Source organism: Lepidochelys kempii, chromosome 17 (assembly GCF_965140285.1).
Source record: "Lepidochelys kempii isolate rLepKem1 chromosome 17, rLepKem1.hap1, whole genome shotgun sequence".
Classification (NCBI taxonomy): domain Eukaryota; kingdom Metazoa; phylum Chordata; order Testudines; family Cheloniidae; genus Lepidochelys; species Lepidochelys kempii.
The window spans coordinates 13,179,122-13,199,357 of NC_136396.1; the positions used below are offsets into that span (position 1 = coordinate 13,179,122).

At 41.4% G+C, this 20,236-nt stretch overlaps 3 protein-coding genes across 13 annotated transcripts in view; 2 read left to right on the forward strand and 1 right to left on the reverse strand.

The window, feature by feature from the left end:
• The window catches only part of LOC140899653 (merlin), a 26,895-nt gene extending 17,159 nt beyond the window's left edge, over positions 1–9,736 (forward strand). The window contains exons 10-17 of the mRNA XM_073315499.2: positions 1,665–1,739; positions 2,750–2,863; positions 3,315–3,437; positions 4,408–4,625; positions 5,574–5,676; positions 6,793–6,920; positions 8,535–8,685; positions 9,417–9,736. Coding sequence (XP_073171600.1) covers positions 1,665–1,739; positions 2,750–2,863; positions 3,315–3,437; positions 4,408–4,625; positions 5,574–5,676; positions 6,793–6,920; positions 8,535–8,685; positions 9,417–9,665 — 1,161 coding nt within the window. The 3' untranslated portion in view covers positions 9,666–9,736. The remainder of the gene's footprint in view (positions 1–1,664; positions 1,740–2,749; positions 2,864–3,314; positions 3,438–4,407; positions 4,626–5,573; positions 5,677–6,792; positions 6,921–8,534; positions 8,686–9,416) is intronic.
• SBDS (SBDS ribosome maturation factor) lies at positions 5,690–20,029 on the reverse strand. 3 transcript variants are annotated; one of them, XM_073315497.2, is made up of 6 exons: positions 19,815–20,029; positions 17,455–17,584; positions 16,088–16,288; positions 15,291–15,455; positions 14,354–14,508; positions 5,690–6,856 (listed from the first exon to the last, which is right to left on the reverse strand). In XM_073315497.2, the coding sequence occupies exons 1-5, from the start codon at positions 19,940–19,942 to the stop codon at positions 14,380–14,382; spliced, it is 753 nt and encodes a 250-aa protein (XP_073171598.1). In that variant the 5' UTR covers positions 19,943–20,029; the 3' UTR covers positions 5,690–6,856; positions 14,354–14,379. The 3 variants fall into 3 exon arrangements, with proteins under 3 accessions (XP_073171598.1, XP_073171597.1, XP_073171596.1); XM_073315496.2 differs by having other exon boundaries at positions 5,690–8,228; XM_073315495.2 differs by lacking the exon at positions 5,690–6,856 and having other exon boundaries at positions 12,233–14,508.
• The window catches only part of LOC140899651 (S-adenosyl-L-methionine-dependent tRNA 4-demethylwyosine synthase TYW1), a 121,756-nt gene continuing 121,342 nt past the window's right edge, over positions 19,823–20,236 (forward strand). For 5 of the 9 annotated variants that reach the window (XR_013634787.1, XR_013634789.1, XR_013634788.1 and 2 more), the window contains exon 1: positions 19,825–20,221. The gene's annotated coding sequence lies outside the window, so the exon portion shown is untranslated. Of the gene's footprint in view, positions 20,222–20,236 lie in introns of all 9 variants that reach the window. The other 4 variants (XM_078849267.1, XM_078849266.1, XM_073315486.2 and 1 more) reach the window with 4 other exon arrangements.

Consider the following 20,236-nt stretch of genomic DNA (forward strand, 5'->3'; position numbering starts at 1 on the left):
CAGGGATTCTTGTAATAGATTGGAAGCAGTCTGTCTATCTGAACAGCTGAAAAAAAATCTGAGGATGGGGGATTTGTAACAAAACTCAGAATTATGGGCCTGAATTTCCCCCCCAGAGGTGCTGAGTACCTGTAGCACCCATTGGTTTCAAGGGGAGCTATGGGTGCTCAGCCCTCCCTGAAAACTGAGCACATCATTGCAGTCTGATGGCTCTTTGACCTGTGAAAAAAGTGTGGTGGTTTGTGTTCATTTTCCAGAAGATAAGGCCTACAAAAGCCACCATGATTGGCTCCAGTTGCCTCCGTGGAGAAGCCAAGGATTGAATGGTCCATGAAGACTGAACTTTATCTTCATTTACAGAGCTGGTCCCTCCAGGTCAGGATGGAGGCACTATGGCAAGAGAGGGAATGTAGGGAGGCTTATGCATTTTCTACCTGCACTCTGCCTGTTCTGTGGATAAGTAGAAGACTTCTGTCTCCAGAGCTATAAACCCAGCACATTTTATAAGAGTTCAGTTGAATTTAAAGAGATTACAGATCATCCTCCATACAAAGAAGGGAGAGTGTGGAGGGGAAGGTGTGAGAGAGACCTGAAATATTGCTAACTGGAAGACTGATCAGGAGAAAACATCAGCACTGGAATCCCCAGGAATTAACAATAAAAGCAGAACACAGTCTGTTCCTTTCTTTTCAATGAGCCCTTTCAAATTGGGGTCCAAATTCTGCTCTAGTGGAAATCCAAAGTCAGGGGTGTACATGTATTAAAACATTCATTATCTTCTGCTATTCAAACACAGCCTTGCTTTGGGCAAGATGTTTGAATGACTGTTACCCACACAGTGAAATGAGCTATAACAAGTTATTTATAATCTGAGTGAAACCGTATCTAAAATCAGATGATAGGCACTGAGATTATACAACAAAATGCAAATGAGTGAATCGTAATAGAGTGCTAATTCATGAGTCGCAGCAAAAGCCAGGATCTAAAAGAAGGGAGCTGCTTTTATCGTACTGTTGAATGGAACATGGGAAGTGAAACACTCTGTGCTGGCCCTCTTGCAATATAGCTCTTTTTCACTTACTCCTCAGAAAACAATTTGGGAGATGGACTCTGAATATGGAGAAGCAAAAATTCCATGAATGGGTCCTGATGTCCAGGAGTTTTTATCCTTTAGGCTTTTTGCTATGTATTTCCTTTTTGTTTGTTTTATAACCACAGTGGTGCTGCATACTTCACAAGGGCAGGCTTGGAGTATTAAATTTGTTAAAATGACAACTTCTAGAGATTAGTAATAACTTCATGTAGTAATTAGTAATGATGACCATTGACTTTGGTGGCCTCAATCCAGTTCGTCACAAAGCCACTGTCACAGCTGGCACTAACTGGCCCCATTGCTGGCAGCTTCAGCTTCTAAAATCCCTTAGCAATCTGATTGCAGGACTGGAAACTAAGAACTCTCTTGTTGTCAAATCCCAACTCTGGCTCTGATTCTCTCTGAGGTCTCGAGTAATCATTAACGTCTTGTCTCAGTTTCCCCTCTATGCTGGGGATAATACTTTCCTGTAGGTGTGGGTTCGTTATTGTCTGCTGTAGAAATAGTATTCAATACTTTCAGCTTTTTATTGATCCAGACTTTTCTGCTTCCCTTTATTTTTTTTCCCCAGCTAACTATTAAACCTCTTGATAAAAAAGCAGAAGTTTTCAAATTCTTTTCTTCTCAGCTCAAAGTGAACAAACTGGTAAGTGGGCTGCTGCTCTTTTAAAAAATCTGAATGTAGTAACAATCCCAGTTGCATTGATTGATATCAGAGTGAGAAATCTTATTCTCAGAATAGCCGCCGTGGTCGTGTGTCATGAGTATTGGTACTTAAGAGGCCTGAAGCCATAATAAAAATTAGTGTTGCAGTGATTTGGTAAAAATTAATGAGAGAAACTGGCGTACCATATTGTGCCCTACATGAGAGAACCACCCAGGGACCAGAAAACTTAGTCTAAACACTTGCTATTTCCTCTAAATTATTCTGTTTGTGGGTGAGTTTGCACTTTTTTTTTTTTTAAGAATGGGTATGGGAGGAGACTCACCAACTGTGTAAAAGACCAAAGAGCCACAGGGAAATCCTGCAGACCTAAGGCTAGGGCATTGTGGGAAGGCATGATGCCTCCTTTGCTTCCTCAGGAGCAGTGCTTGTGTGGATTCTCAGTCTGTTGCTGTCCCAACTTTCCTCAAGGAAAGGGAAGCAGCATACGATACTGCTGACTGGGTTGGCATTATCTTTCATTGAAATATCCCTATGGGATTGATGGGGGAAGACACTGGCTCAGTCCTCTCCCTAGCTAAACCATATCCTTTCCCAACCTGCAATCTTATTATGCACCTGTGCAGGGTCTTCTGCAGATGACCTGCCATGCCACTACTGCTTTTCTCTTTCATATGCCTTCACCCCAGACGAGTTCCATTTACCTCTCTTACACCAGCAGAACTGGAGGAGAAATTGGTGCCAGAGACGGTGACTGAATAAGGAGAGAGACTTTCAGCCTGCTCTCAACCTGTCCAAATCATATATTTGCTGACTAAAGATGTGCCTTACCTTGACTTGCTAGGCTAGAAACCTACAACCTGGAGGAATTGCTAGCTCCTGATGATTCTGAAGTTAGCCCCCAAGTAGAAGATGTGTTTGCATTCCTGTGCCGTGCTCTTCCCCCAGCTCACTGCAACTTACTTGTGTTGCAATTGCTTTGCTTTCTGCAGGTTTTACAGCTGTGCATTGGAAACCACGACCTGTTCATGAGAAGGAGGAACGTTGACTCCATCGAGATCCAGCAAATGAAAGCTCAGGCCAGGGAGGAAAAGGCTAGACAAAAAGTAGGTTCCTTCTGCTTCTTGTTGCTGAAAGTATCTATTCCATTCATCACACAAACATGCTTCCTCACCCTACTTGTTCATACCATAAGCAGAGGTGGGTGTGTCTGTGCTGATGCCTGTGGAGGGACTGAATATGAGCAGCTATGGGAGGTGTGGAATGTCTGAGGAGATGTGTGTTGTGTATGGGTGGTATCTGTGGTAGAGGGATGCTCATGACAAGGTGCAGTACAAAGGGAGACATGACACACGTGCTCCATATGGACAGCACTTTTCAATAACCAGACTCACCAGCTGTTGGATTCAATGCGGATGAGCTGCCCTGGCACTTTGCAAGATGCCCTGACAGTGGCAGATAGCCATGCAGCAGCTGGACAGCTTTCAGTTCTCTAGAAATATTTACCCAGTTTGCTCGGCAGTCCCAGTCTGTGAGCATCACTCATTATCTTTCCAGATGGAGACTCAAAGGCTGGCCAGGGAGAAGCAGCTCAGAGAAGAAGCCGAGCGAGCCAAAGAAGAGCTGGAAACGCGCCTCTTCCAGATGGAAGATGAAGCCCGGCAAGCCAACGAGGCACTGGTGAGCGTTACAGTAGTCTGTGAATGTCATCTGGCCTTGGGTGACATCAAGATTTATAAGCTCCTTTTCCTGTGGCGTTAGCTAGGACACTGAGGAAATGTCTGTACTGCAATAAAAAACCTATGGGACCGAGTCTCTGAGCCCGGGTCAATTGATTCTGGCTCACAGGATTCAGGCTGCAGGGCTAAAAATAGCAGTGTAGCTGTTTGGGCTCGGGCTGGAGCCCAGGCTCTGAGACCCTCTGTCCTCATGGGGTCTTGGACCTCTGGTTCCAGCCCAAGTTCGAATGTCGATGCTGCAATTTTTAGCTCTGCAGCCTGAGCCCCGTCAGCCTGAGTCGGCTGACCCAGACCAGCCATGGCAATGCCACAGGTCTTTTACTGCAGTGTAGATTTACTCTGAGGGTTATTGTTAAGGAAAGGAGGGAGACTTTCTGGGAGGCAGGGTATGCTTGCACTCTTGCAGGGAGCCAGGCCTGCCCCCAATCTCCATTTGCTGGGAACCACTCACTTCCCCAATTTTTCTGCCAACACCTTGTTCGGGCCAGGAACCAGAGAGGGAGGAAAGCAGGCTGCATGAGGAATGGAAGCTGTGGAGAAGCCTGTTTGAAGCCAGCAGCAGGTGGGACTGGCAGCTGAAAGGAGGCAGGCAGAGTTCCCTAGGCTCTGCCCATTTTGGATGATGTCTTAGTCCAGTGCTGAGTGAAGGAGGAGAGGTCATATATGGTGGAAGGAGAGAGGAAGGCAAGCATACTGGAGCAGAGGGAGATGAGATATCCTGGAAATGTTTACTTGGCTCTAGGCCCTCAGTAAAGAGGGCAAAGGACTAATATAATGATCCTTGGTATGTTAAGGGTTAACATTATTATGATCTGCTGGGGAAAGACCTCCTGCTTCTAAGCTGACTGTAGCTATTTTTCCTTTCTAAATATTGCATCATAGTAGCTAAGATAAATCATGTCTCTTTTTAGCTCCGGTCCCAGGAAACAGCAGAGCTGCTGGCTGAGAAAGCTCAGATTGCAGAAGAAGAGGCCAAACTGCTGGCCCAGAATGCTGCAGAAGCTGAGCAAGAGCGGCAGAGGTTGGAGATCACAGCACTGAAAACCAAGGAGGAGAAGCGTCTAATGGAGCAGAAGATGCGGGAGACAGAGCTGATCGCAGTAAAACTGGTGAAAGAGTCAGATCGAAGGTTAGATATGCTTGTGGGTTTGGTGGCTGACATCTGTCAGCCTTGGCACTTGTGGATATACTGTGTGATTATCTTCCCAGAATTTACGTGTGGAAGGAGGAACTCCCCAGGTAACACTTTACAGCTTTGTGCATCTTGTTCATGCCCACCTTGTACCAGTGTATTTGAAATTAGTGCCAAAAATTGTTTAGCAAAAATTGCATCTTCAGCTATAGTTTTCACCATGACTATGCAGCAACTCCTTCTTAGCATTATCGAAAGACTGAGGGCTACTAATGGAGAGTCTAAACTTAAATTTAAAGCCTTGTGAATGCTAGACCCATGCTAATTAGAGGAGTTTAAACTCATAAGTGGTTTGCAGGATTCTATTATGGGGTTCTTAGCCAGTGTAGTGCATTTAATATACACACTGTTGTAGATTATGTATATTCTATTGTTTACACATGTATAGAATCCCAGGGCTCAGTGCTGTCCTAAAATACAGGGCGTGTCTCATGTTCTTTGTTGTTATAGGTATTTGTAGAGTACTTATCACCTTGGTAGGCTGAGAGCACTTTACTTATGCTAGCATAGTGTTAAACAGCATTTTCCCCAAAACAAGGAGCACTTACTTTTCAAACCAGCATCCCAGAGGGTATCTTTGATGCCAGATAATGGTTGAAGGCTCAGAGATTACAAGACAATGGGTGCAGAACTGGGCCCATAGGAATTAGAGATAGAAAAGATCTATTAAATCAGCCAGCTAATGCAGGACTGTTTCCGCAGTCACCTCTTTTTGTGCTTTGTCCAGTTTTCAATTTCCCATGCAATTAGGCCTTCACCTGTGGAGACTATTTCAGAGACTAACAGATGTCTCTCCAGAAACAAGCTAGGTGTATGAACTCAGTGTATTGCCATGTGTTTGAAATCTACCACCTAACATTCACAGTATGTTTGTTTGTCTGACAGAGCCAAAGAAGCTGAACATCTAAAACAGGATCTGCATGAAGCCAGGGAAGCTGAACGAAAAGCGAAGCAGAAACTTCTGGATGTAACGAAGCTTAATTATCCTGTAAGTTACCCAGTTTAGGTTCTAATGGACAGCACTTTATTGGAGAGTGGACAAATAACCAATCATCATTTAAATGTAGATACAATGTAACTAACAAGTAAATACACATTCTCCATGAAGCTTGCTCAAGACACTTTGTTACCAAGCTGAAGTATTTATAATGTCTTTGTACTTTGCAGTCTTTGGTCTTCACAATTTTAATATATGATAGATTAGACAGATATTGCTTAAATTATCTGTCTGTCACCATCACTGTTAATCACATAGCCTACACAGTACCCAGAGATGTTTGCAATTTAAGGATACCTGGATGTCGTATTGACAGAAACGAAATATGGAAACTGCGTGACATTGAGAGAACTTTAGGAAGGGATCAGCAAAGGAGCTTTGTGGACAAAAACTTGTCTGCAGCTTCAAACTTCTTTTGTATGCTCCAGTATAGCAAAAGGGGGAATCTGAATTGTCAAAACCGAGGATTGGCATCGTCAGGTTCTATTCCATTCTCTGCCACTGAGTCACTATGTGAACTAGGGCAAGCAACTTAGGGTAAAATTTTCAAAAGTGTCCAACTCCAATTTTCAAAAGTGTCTAGACTCCTCAGTACTTTAATTATTATTTTTGTGAGTGTAACAGGAGAAGATGAAAGTTTATTCCTCCCGGTCTGTGTTTAAAGTAAAGCTGTGGTCTTGCATAGAAGCAGTATTTGCCACTGTGACCTGAGGTGCCAGGAGCAAATGCCACTCATCCTGCTTATGGGGAAGTGGATCTATGCACACGCTGCACTCTCTCTGATATCCACAAAGTTTAAAATTAGATGGGAAACATTCGAGCCATGATGCTTCTCTCTCATTGGCACGCAGTCTGTATGCATTGTAATGTATTTCATTGAAGGCTAACATTTTATTTCAAAAAGATTTGTTTAGGGCCAGCCAGCCAGGGAGGAAAGGGATACAAATGCTTACAGCCATCTTTAGAATCAATAGGAAGACATCAATTTTGGAGACACTGTTTTTGAGATTCTTGTAGAAGCTAGAAATATACTTGAAATTAAAAAAAAACTTCTAATTGTATTGTTAATGGAACAAACTCTTTTTTTGATTATCTTGCGTCTTTTAGCATGTGGCCCGGTATCCTCCTCATTCACCTGCGGACACCAGAGATGTCAGCTTTGACAAAGGATCTGTAAAGATGGATTTAAAAGATGTAGATCTGAAGAGACTGTCCTTTGAGATAGAAAGAGAGAGGTACTGGAACACTCCTGAGATGTAAATAAACTAGGGAGTCTTAACGTGAGAAACTAGAAGTGGAAAATACCAATTAGGTCTCCTGATGTATCCTCCTACCAGTGGAGGATTGTTCCCCAAAATACATATGGGTGACTGCCTTATACGGAAGTAATAGCATCAGCTCAGAACACATTAGCTTTTTAGAAGGAGAAAAGAGGTTTTCTTGGCATCTAGCCACAAAGAATACAGAGCCCTGGGGTTTAAAGGAATGCATTGTCTGGGGCAAAGCAATCTGCTTCAATATGAGTCTGCAGGAGGATGGAAACAACTGACTGGTGCATTGAGAGGGCTTTTCTTTCCTTTGCCCCATTGTAGACTGTATACTGGACTAGGGGAACCTTTGTTCTGTTACGGTCTTTCCTACATTCCTGTGAAAACTGGCTTTAAAATCTATCAAAAGACTATTCAAAATATTCCTAGATATTACACTTGCTTGCCAACACAGACCTTGGAGAGTTCCAAGTTGGTTCTGAGGCTATCTTGAATGTTAAAAATGGTTTATAAGCTGCATTCTGGGCAAATGGACATAAAGTGGCAAGACTCATGTTTTAATTTTTTTCACTCTGCATGCACTATAATGTATGTTATACTTTCATAGAGTTTATCATCAGAAGAGACCATTAGTCATCTAGCCTGATTCCTGTATATCACTTGGCTCCATATGGGAGTATCTGGGCTGTAACTTCAGCAGTATCTGTATTTGACTGATTGAAATGCATTAATGTTCTGATAGTAAATTAGCTGACAATGCAAGGAGCTACTACACGTATTAATTGCATTACCGTCGTACCTAGGAGCCCCAGCCATGGACCATGACTCCACTGTGCTAGGCAATGTCCAATCACAGAACAAAAAGATGGTCCCTGCCCCCAAAGAGCTTATCATCTAAGTAGAAGACAAGAGACCACAGATGTCCTATCTATACCTATTGCGGGACCCTCTATGATTCTGCAGATTCCCATATAAAGCTGGTTCTCCGACTGTTTAATAACACCTAACAGGAGATTCTGTGTGTGACTGCTGGATTTATAGTTGAGGGGGAGCAGGTATTGCTGTGATCAGCTGGAAGTAAATGTGTGTCCACAGGTTTCCCATGAAGCCCATAGCCTGAGCTTACATTTGTAACCATTCCCCTTTGTTTTGACTTCTCCTTGATTAAAGAAAACCTCCCTCAGCAAGCAGGGCTAAATGTTGCAGGTGCTGTCAGCAATTCAGAATGAATGTAATGACAACCAAAGAAAAGTCAGGGTCACTGAAAGCCTTTCCCTGTAATGAGACAATTGGAAAACATAGGTTCAGGTCATGTGGAGCAAATATCAGAATAAATAAAATACAAATTGGATGAAGTTATTGACTGTCAACTGAATAACTTTAGTGTCAAATTAATCTCTGATGTAAGATTAGTGGATTTACACTGGGGATGGTTTTTGTCCCAGAAGCTTAGAATGAACATTTCTTACAAATTGCCCTTACAAAATAGATGAATGTAAAAACTACAAAACCCTCCGTTAGAGCTACCACTGGCTAATTAGATTCATTTTTTGGCTTCTTCTCTCCCTGTGTGGGCTGCAGGTTAGATTACTTGGAAAAGAGCAAAAAATTTGAAGATCGATTGAAAGAGCTGAAGTCAGAAATCCATGCGCTGAAATTAGAGGAAAAACAAACTGGGCTCTACTCTCACTGGAATGAAGTTCTTGGATCCTTGGATCGTTCAATAGGAAATGTATGTAACCACAAATATAGGTTTTATAATAAGAATAACAGATAACCTTACTTATGCAGTAGACGTTAATAAATATAGAAGGTTCAGTTGACACCAGAAACGAAGGAACATTGGAATCCCTAAAATGTTTCTAAAAGCATATGCTAAACGTATGCTTCGTATTTTGGTACGAAACACACCATTCACTATCTCTATTGATAATATGTGAAAAGGGGGTCTGGAGACATTGAAAGTGGCATTTTCTGTTGGAAGCTTTTTATGGGAGGAATCCCCTCAAATATATAACAGTCAAAAGACTGTGAGCTCCCAGGCAGAGTCCCATAAAGGCTGAAAGCTTTTGTGCAAAATAAGCTCTTGCAAGCTCATTACAACTATGCTACATTTAACTGTTATCAGTCTCTTTCTACTGCATGCTTTTTGTGGCTATTTATTCTTCAGGTGTGATGATATTTTTGTGTGTGTGAAAGTCAGCTTTTTACGCCAGATTCTAGTGATTCAGCAAACAAACTTTCAAGCCCCTTTCTGGACCAGTGCAACAGTAACAGGGCCCCAGCCCTTCCAGATTTCTTCAAACCTAGAAATTTATCTTAGACTAACATGTGAGAGACAAAAAAGGGAGGCTTGGGTGAGAGAAGGCTCCTATAATTTCCGGTCCATGAATTTGATATGCCTTTGGCTTAATGTGAGCTGATGTAGTGAGAACACTGTTTCACATATTCTGTTCTTTAAAGGCTCCCTCATGGATGAAAACCTTTGGAGCTGGAGACTTGTTAGATATGAATCTTCGAAAGCCCTTTCCAGCTTATCCATTAAATGCCACAAGCAGCTGCCCATGTACCAACAAGAATCAACATACAGTGCCTGTGGAAAAGTCAACTTTTCAAACAAATACCTTGGTTGCCAGCAATTTGGGGACAGGAACTAGAAAACAGATTATAAAGGTAATGGGATTTATATGTATTTTCCCAAAATGTGGATGAATTTATTGCTTGTGAAAGTAAGGAATTAATAGCTTGGGCAAGCTTCTTCCACCCAGCTCTGCCAGTGCCCCTCAATCCCAAACTGTGGAGGGCTGCTAGTTACTCTAGTCCTTCAGTTTCATGCCATTTAAGGCAGCTTATAACATGGGCATCATGGGGGCTAAGATGAGACCATCTGACTCCACTCCATCTGTGGTCAAAGCTGGAATACGAATGGAAGATAAATCCCATTAGACAACAAGAGGATTTGTATTCAATAGCTGCGTTTTCTTTATAGTTTGACCAAGCTTGAAAGTAAAGTGTCCTCACTGCTGGCATCAGCAGTTTAAAACGTAAAACATGACTCCCTTCTGTACTAGTATTTATGGCTGTGAAAACCTAACTTCCAGCATTAAGGGGTAAGTAATAAGATACTAGTAACAGAAATTGACCAAACCACCTACAATTCAGCTCTTACATGGCAATGGTAATAGAACACTGCCTCTCTATCAGCTGTTTCACACAAGTGCTGTGTAGGTCCATGAGGGAGACCTTGTGTCCTTGTATGCTTGGCTCCTTCCAGGTAGGTGAGTGAGTAAATACATTTGGGGATATAAAAGCTCAGTCTGTACGTGAGACTGTTTTAAGGGCAGGTAACTGTTGTTTAACAGTTACCAGCAAGTAACTTCATTTATGCACTACTAATTGTGCTGGTTGCCAGAGAACTAACTGGAGGTTTAAAGGAATGTTGATGTATGTGAATGAGGTTAGGGCAAGAGTTTCTACTCTATGATCAATAAACTTGAGCTGTGCCCGTGACCTCCTTCAGATATTTATTCTAAAGATTTTTCAGAATCTCTAGAGACTGTCACATGACCTTAACTTGCAGACTGTGGGCACAGAATTATAAGATACACAGTCCAATGTGGTTGGACAGAAGCAGCATCTTCCTAATACAAATAATACAGGTAATTGTTTTAAGAAAAATAAAATCCAAACTGCAAAGTGATGTCTTTCAGTGTGAAAACTTCCATGGGGCTGGCAGGAAAATAAGTCAAGCCATTTTGATGTGACTTCTTAAAGGCCAGAGTTGATATCAAAGCCAGGATTAGAGCTAAGGAATTCCTGGTTCCCACTCATATGCTTAAACAGAACTTTAGGGTGGGTGGAAATAACTTCTCTTTGATTTGCCTGTAGGTTCAGCAGCATGACTCAGACGTGATCTACATTTGAAGTGTTTCGGCAATTCAGTAATGCTTTCATCAAGAGGTGAAAAGGTAGAATTTCAGAGTAATCCATTTGCCTGCCACAAAAGTTACTTACACAAAACCACTATATACATTTAGCTACCCAATGATGTCAGCATCAAAACATGTCCTGTCATGAGTGTGGTGCTGCTCAGTTTCCAGACAGGCAGCCTATGCCTGTAGCACTGGAAACGACAAGCATCTTTCATACAGTAGCAAACATGAAATAATATAGGAGCCAAGTTACATCATATGTGCTTTGTGAGAACACTTTAGGAGAAAAGGCATTTTAAATTTAAAGTGCGTTTTAAACTACAGAGCACCACTGAAGTACAGGACCCTTTAAAGCGAAGATTAGCAAACAGTCAGTGGAACACACTGGGAGGAAGTGATGTTTTGGAAGATTCCTGCTTCTATAAAAAAATGTACATAGAGCATACAGGACTTTGTGTTTAAGTCTTTGCAGCTGGTGTGACACTTCTGAAGCCTGTTTCAGCATATTTGTTAGTCCACAGAACATTTTTTCACTTATCCTTAACATAAGACTGTCTGCATACTTGACTTGTATTTCTATTAGGGAAAGTTTGGCTCTTAATTCAGGATTGGACAGGCTTTTTTGTGGGTCTTAATACATCTATTATTTTGGTGTCTTATGGAGATGTGAATGAAACCTTAATTTGGAAGTGCAAGACTTCCGTTTCTATATGATTTTTGTGATGTGGAATACCTTCACTGCTGCCACCTGTAGAAGACTCTATAACATACTGTCTCAGAAATTTAAGTACTAGAGACAAGAAACCTAATGGTATCTGCTAAAGAGGGACTAATCTCTGATGAAGGGTAAACATGGTATCCAGCATCTACTTTATCAGAACCAATTTGTACTTGAGGATGTTGTGTATTAAATGTGTATTTAACTGAGATCTTCATACAGACTTCTATGGAAGTAGACAATACAAAATTGTAGCTAAAGTCAGTTGAACATGCAGGACTGAGAGATGTTAATGTTCATAAACATCTAGTCCTATAAGTTAAATATCTAAAGTATAGTGAATAAAGTTTCAATTTCTTCTAGCTGTCTGCTTTTTAAAGGTGTATGTATATATTGCTTGGATTTACCTTTAAAGGCAGAGCATGAAATACTGGAAGTTTTTCAGCTCTGAGCACAGACCAAGTAGGTGTACCATGTGCTCCTTTACTAGTCTTTGGCTCTACTTCCTTACTTAACGTGCTTATTCTCTAAACAGTAAGATGACAGAATTGTAAAACCTCTACATGTATCTTTTTGAAATGTGAATTGTATCCATATTCAGGAAAACATTGTGCAAGGAAGTACAGGTGTTGAAGCAGAACTGAAAACCACCACAAGTGATAGTCAACTTTAATAAGATTTGTTTTGATACTTGTCAGCCTTTCTTCCTGACCCATAAATACTAAACAAACCAACTGTACATAAATTACAAAAAGATCAAAAAAGAACTCCCTCTACAGCAAAAAACCTGAAAAAACTCACCCATATCCTAGAGAAGGCTTTACAGGCTCATAGACTTCCCCCACTATTAACCAGTTTGTGAACTGGCTTCTACTAAATTATTACAACTCATCTCATTCTCTTGCTAGCTCCCAAGTTTGCTCTTCAGAAGCTAAGCTTTATCACTAAAGAAAAACCAGCTCTAATTATGGATGCAGTGATGGCTAAAGCTGCAGGCAACCCAAAACACTAAATGCAACTAAGGAATTGCCCAATTAATCTCAATGGGATATTAGTACTGATTATCTTTAGTACTCAAATATTAGCACAATCAATGTCTTAACATAGTTTAGGTATAGCTACTTAGTCTAGTGTGTGTCCATATAAGGAGAGACAGCAGCAAAATCACACAGGTAATTTCAATTTTCAAAATGCTTAATGACTAAAGAGCCCATATCCCATTGACTATCAGTGGGACTTAAACTCCAATGCAACTTAAGTACTTCTAAATTTATTATTAGCCTCCCCTGTAATCTGAACTGTGAACAAGCTCAGGCTGTAAGACTAAAGGGAAGGTAAATGCCTGAGAGGGGGATAGAGGGGCTTTGCTAGGTACTTGTGTTAGCAGTATGTTTGTTGTAGTTATAAACTAAGAACATTTAAGTCTTTGCAGAAAATGTATGCATCAAGTCAGAGGACAGCTGACAACTTCATCACAAAATACATATGCAGCTTAGCTCTAGGAGTCAGCAAGTGACCAGTGTACTTGCTCATCCCCTAGAACTAGGAAACAGAAATTGTACCAAACAACTAATGCATGTTTTGCTGCATTGTACTCTGTCAGAAGTTGTTTAATTACAGGGGCACTATTTAAACTCCATGTTTATCCTTGAACTATCTATGGATGGGTAGGTGAGTTAGTATCATTTATTCTCTTTTCCCTCTATTTTGTATTCTATCTCAGGAAGCATGAATGCATCCCTTCGAGCTGCTTAGCTGTATTATTCATACACTATCTAGTTTGAAAAAACTATACTGTAATTTTAGCACGAAAATAGTTTAGAGTGCTATATCTTCTGCAGCAGGTTAGTTGATAGAAAGTGTGTGTGTGGACATCACCAAAACATACAAAGGCTCTAAAATGACAATACTAGAGAAGTTGAAAGCATTTTGGCTTTTATCTTTGATGAGAAAAGGAACATACAACTTCTAGCAGTGGAAAATCTCAATGAGCAGATACCTTGATCTAGAATAGATCAGGTTTATTTTAGTAATGAGTTTTTGCAGATTGTGGAAGCACAGCTTCAGCCTCACAGAAGCATAGAAGACTACTACACTTGTGCCAGATCCTATAAATAAGTATATATTATAATTCATTTATAGTTGAAAGAATGAATTAGGGGAACACTTTTTTCCCCTCAAGTTAGAATGTATATTTTGCATGTGTCCCATGAATAATATAGAAGAATGGTCTGCTAAAAGTTCTCTAGGTAAAGTTCTCTAGCAGTAGCATGTGGCAGTCTAGGTCACACCTACTTATGTTGCCATTAAACAAGGTTAATATTGTACACACTAACTCTGTGCACTGGTTTAAGTGACACTTCATTTAATTCACTTGCCTGTGCATGTTTCTCCTCATACACAATAAGCCTCTCTGGGATATATGCAATCTTGCCCCCAGCACTAAATTAAAGGGAAAAGGACTTGGCCCACTGGATAGCACCAGTGACTACTGATAATCAATACCCACACCAAAACAAAAGCTAGTATAGCCTTTCACTGTTAAATCCTATAGCTTTATCCTTAGTGCAAATTGAACACTCAAAACACCTCTATTAAAAAGGCACTTGTTACCCAGACAGATGCAAGGAAACGTGGCATAGAAAAAATCTCAAATAGAACTAGTGACAGCAGTTATTTGGCAGCAATAGGTTGGAAAAACAAAAGTAACAGAATGAGGTGGCTTAAGTCTACCTATTAATAGTGTTTACCACAAAAGTGAGGTTGATGAAGGGTTTTATTCAAACTTTTCATCTCCTTCTTCCACATCTTTCAAATTGAGTACTTCAAGCGAGCCTTTCCCTTTAGTCTCACACCGGATCAGTTCATCTATCTCCCTGAAGCAGCCTGGGTCAATGAGGCACACCTGAAACATTTTACATATCAATCAGTGAAGATTTTAGCCTATACTGTTTCCTTTTCTCCAATGGCATTTTAATATACAGAGATGACTGACCCAATAGGCCTGAAGAAAGCTTTTCCACATTCCTAAAAGCCTATATTTAATCAATCCACATAGATCCATCTTTTCTTTAAGGGAGTTTTGCAACTCCACCTGCTGATGCTTGACTTGCTGATAATGCAGCAGTGAAATTGCAGAAGCAGCCCAGTCTGTTGTACGTATCCCAAAGTATTACTAATTACACATGGTTTTATTATTTTGGGGGAATACCTTTTAAATAAATTACAGTACTGTCAGAACTGAATTGCAGTAAGATACAGTGCAAAACACATGCACCATAAGATAATGAAAATTTAACATCCTAACTATAGGGGACTGGCAAAATGAGGATGTTAAACATAGCACTCACTAAAAGTTGCTGCATTATACTTTAAGTTTGAGCAGTAATTCTACAACAAATATGGGTACAGGAAGATAACCGAGTCATGCCTGCTGGTTAAGAACTCTCATTCCTCAAGTAAGTGTTCTGACAGTCCTGAGCCTTGCAAGGCTTGAAAGCAGTCACTAAGACCATGAAGAATTAAAATACCAAAACAAAACCCAAAACACTTAAATTATGTATCTGATTAATTCAGATTTCAGCACTTTAGTTCAATTTCAGCTAACCCAAACACAGGTTTTACATGTAGCTTTCAAAAGACAGCAACTAAGTGTAGACAAATTAACTATGGAAACTAGATTCTTACAATTTCTAACTGCTCATCGAAGTCTTCACTCTCTATAACTTTGATCAGTGGTTTGAGCTTCTCTTTTAGCTTCTTGCCCTCTTTTGCTGGGAGAATAAACCGCAGTCTCATGTGAGCCCGCTCAATCTGCATAGTCTCCTTTAACTGTCTGATCACTTCCAAAGCCTGCAAAAGACATTAACTACAAATGAAATTCACTTATACTCATTTGTTATTTACATAGCACCACATCCCACTCAGACTGAGCATTATTTACAATAGCTTATAGATGCTCCAGCAACGTTCCTTGTTACGATCCCCTGGAATTCTCCAGGAATACATTTGGTATATTATCAGAACTGATTATTGAGAAGATCTGCCTTTTTATGTTAAAGTATTGCTGGCATTGGACTTAAGGTGTCAGAAAAGCTGGAAATGTTAAACAAGGTGGTTATATCGAAACTATAAAAGCCAGGACATTTAAAATTAAGGATAAACACACTGTCCCACTGAACAAGAGGTAAGATGACAGCATGAGCGTTGAGTATTCTTGCTTTTGTTTTACACCCAATGTTGCTGCTGTTTTAATAATCTGTAGTTTGTTTCCCTTTCCATGTTTCATGGGCAGATACAAACCAAATTACAAAATTTCAGAACATATGTTTCTTTCTGACATTCAGCTCCTGTGCCACCTCTGTGTCAAACAATGCTTACCTACCATCCTTAGATTTAGGCTCAAGTGACTCCTGTGGATGTTAATAATGAAACTGCATACAAAATTTTAAGTTTAAACAGAATTTTTGGGGAGTGATACTGACCTGCTGTTTGGTACTCTTGTTTGGTTTAACAGAATAGTGGATATCCTTCATGGCTCTTTCTATAAGGATTACTGTGTATGGCCTCTTTGTTTCAGGATTCACACATTTCTCAGCGACAATAGTTGCAATATCTCTAAACATCTGCTCCAATTGTGTGTGTCGCTCTTTGTCAGACACCTGCAACTCCCCTTTTGTTAAAATCTAGACGTGATTAATCAAGAATGAAAAATTCTATTAAATAATTATAATACATATTTGATTGAGGAATAGAAGTCCTAGCTCTGGGAAAGTTATTGATTTGTTTTCAAAGTAACAGTTACACACCCACACACACAAAGCTAAGACATACCATATGTATATTATATATAAAAAATAGTGTATATATATTTAATTTGACTAGGTTATTCTGCAGCATGTCAAGTATAACTTTAGAATTTTTTCATAATACAAAAAACCCTAACACAAAAGTGTAATGCTTGTTTCATCAAACTATAAAAAAGAAACTAGTGTTTTTAAGATAAGGGTCAAATCCTATAAGTGAAGTTAACAGTTTATATACGTGTACCAACAAGGGAACCAAAAAAAATAAATCATAACAGGTTTATCTTGAACACTGAAACTATTTCAAAATAAACAGCATTACTGAATATCTTGTTTGATTAAAAATGCAGATTAACTATTCACCCCCACTCATTCCTTTTACATTATAAATACACCACTATAACTAAAAAAATCCTTTGGATCAAAACATGTGTGAAACAAAACTATTACCTCTCTCCCTCCATCCCTATCTTCCAGTAGAAATTGGTCTAAAGTTCTTTGGGACGGGGACTTTGCTTCTGACATGTATGTAAAGGACAATGCATCCTAATGATGCTATATAAAAAGTGCAAGGGTCAGAACTCAGTTTTATAAATCTCTCACTGGAAAGATCAGGTATCAAGAAGAATGCCCCTTCCCTCCCCACCAGGAAGCTGGTTCAGTAGCGACTGAAAGAAATGTATCCTTGACTGAATCAGCAACACACTTGTCTATAGCAACTAGGCATTGCATGGACATCCCCTATCAGTCGACTGATCTGATAGGACCCTGCTTTGTTCACAGGACAAGTACAAAGTAGTGCTGAAGACCACAGATTTAAAGCACTTTATTTCCAAAGAGAAGGGAAAGAATGTGTTTACCCAAATCTGATCAATAATTCAAAAAACCCACCACCACGTAATATACTAGAAAATTCATTAATCTCTAACAGCATCAATTGACAGATGGAGATTCAGTTCGCTAAATTTTAATGGAGGATGGCTAGAATCTTCTGTGATTCACAATAAGGTGTGTTAACTCTATGCTTTCATGTATGGAGGACCTACCATCTTGCAGATTTCTGTTTGGTCATCAGTTCCAAAAGCTTTGAGGAGATCTTCCTTCTTTGCAACTTGACCTTTAGAGACGTTTACAAATACCGTATTGGTCTGTAGAACTTCATCAATGTCTTTTTCACTGGTAAACAACAATTGTATTCACAATCAGAAAACGTGCAAGCATAGTATTAACTAGCAGGGAGTAGTCTTGTGGTTGCTACTCTCTGTCTGAGGCTAGGGCACCAATTAGTGGAAGCTGGGAACTTGAGTGTGGGCAGCTGTTGGACTTTCTCACCAAGAGGAATGTTGTTTGGGGCCCTCGGTAAACCTAACTGTAGCTTTATGGACTGGTTAATTCATTACCAACTTCTTAAGAGGACACCAGCAAGTGACTTAAAGGAGAAACAAATTTCCTTTCTAGATTACTATTACCACATTGTTTGTTAAAAAGGAAAGAATTTTAACATCCAATGTATTTCTCCTCTAGTTTATATTGCTTGTTTACTTTCATCACTTCTTGCAACTGGGACCATGAAAATCAGTTAAGTCGGTCTCATTTTGATTCTCAATGCTGAAACATTTGTATTGCATGCACTGCAGAATGTATGTTTACAGAGAACTATTTTCACTGGAATTTTAAAAAATGTCAACATTGATTTTAAGAATTGGTTTTCACAAAAAAAAAATTTAGATGCTGGGGTTAAGCAATGGCTAGTTAAGTCGGTGCAGCCATTAATGTTCCTTTAGGACTCCAAATATGACATAAAAATATTAATTTTGTGGGACTAGTCTGATTTTTTTTTGAAGTTAAACCCTTAGCTATTCAGAGAAACTAAAGAAAAAACATGGTTGAGACAATGAAATAGAAAAGATTCTCAATAGGCTCTCAAACATTATGCTGATTGGGATAATATAAATCCCAGAGAAAAAGACATTCAAAATAAGAGTTTTAGATTGATAGTGACTGCAGGGACAGGTCTTTATTCTCAAACCGCTGTTGCCTCTTCAACATTAGTGGTGCAGAAACATAAAACAAGTACTGCCAACTGCAAGCCTCAGTACAAACATTGCGACACACAAAACAAATCAATATTTTCCAAATAAGAGCAGTCAAAACTGGCAGTAGCAACAGAGTATTTCTAAATCCTGAAGTAAAACAACATTCACAAGAAGAAGAGAAGGAGCAACAGGTTCAAAGGAGGGACACTTCCTCATGTAGAAGATAGGAGGACACTTAGAAAAGTTAAAGGCAAATAAACTAAAGGTGTGAAGATACCTTCAAAGGGCAAGGAAGGATTCAAGGAGGATCCAGGAGACTATGCTGGCATAACCCCACAGCATACATGCAGCCTACACCAACAGAAGGGTTTTTTTCTAATCAATGAAGGAACACCACCTCCCCTGTTGACAGTAGCTAGGTTGATAGAAGCATTCTTCCCTTGACAAAACTGCAACACTCAAGGGTGTGTTTTTTCACACCCCTGACTGATGTAGCTACCTCAGCCTAACTTTTAAGGCTATGGCTACACTTGAGAGTGCCACTGTAAACTCTCTAGTGTAGCCGCTCGAAGCAGACAGGAGAGACCTCTCCCATGGATTTCATTAATCCACCTACAACAAGCGGTGGCAGCTATGTCAGTGGAAAAAGCTCTCCCACCGACAGTGCTGTTCACAGCAGTGCTTAGCTCCATGCAACTTATGTCACTCAGAGGCTGACTTATACCGACATAAGTGGTAATGTAGACACAGCCTGAGTGTAGGCCACGCTTAGTTACAGGAAATTAAGGCAGTGTTTACTCCTGAATGAGAGCATCTACATGCTTTAACTTATGAGCATGGACTCTTCAAATTCCAGAGAGCCCCCATGGAGACAGAATTGGTATTTTCAGACCCCCCTCAGTAACTCAGGGCAGAGCCAACTCCTAGCTTCCCTGCATGCTGCGAACCCCTCCCCCAATGCCTGGGTGGGAACCGCTCCTGGAGTAGGATGAGGGCAGGTCACCCCCGCTCTGTAAGCGTTGGCACCAGCTAGAGGAGTAGGGTACTGGTGAGTCAGCCCAGCCGGGGGAAGGGCCTGACCTGGTCCATTTCACTGGGAGCTGGATGTTGGCAGGCACCGCTTCCCAGCACCGCCTGGGGCATCCACCCCCCTCCGCCCCAGACATCCGAGTCTCCTCCCCTTCAGAAACCCCCCAGCGAGGGGGGTCCCACCTCAAACGTCTCCCCGGGCCCTCACCCGCCTCCCAGCCCTGCACCCACACCGGACTCCCCCCCCCTCCCCAGCAGCCCTGCACCTGCCTCAGCCCTCCCCGCCCCCAGATCTCCCTCCTCCCCACAACCCTGCAGCCCCCGCCCCAGCCTGTACTCACGCCCCGCTCCGCCAGCCCATGACTTTGTTGCGGTAGCAGGCGATCTCGAAGCGCTTCCCAGCGCGCCGGGTCCGCACCACGGCCACGTTGGTGAGGCGGATCTGGTTGGTGGGGGTGAAGATGGACATGGCGGCGCAGGGGGCCCGGGGCCCGTCAGGCGGCGGAGACCGGAATGGAAGCCTGTCAACAAGCGGCGCTGCGCCACGGCTATTAACCACCGCCCCCGCTTGTGACGTCGGCGCAGCTCCGGAAACAGGCGGCTCGAGGGGCCGCCGAAAGGCGTCCGGGGCGGGAAACGCAGCCCGCGAATCAAGGGTTCCGGGGCAGCGGCCGCACAGGGAGAAGAGCGCGCGGTGTGGGGGTGTGTGCGCGCGCGCGCGCGGGTGTGACTTCTCCTCGCGCGTGGGGTCAGTTCCCCCCTC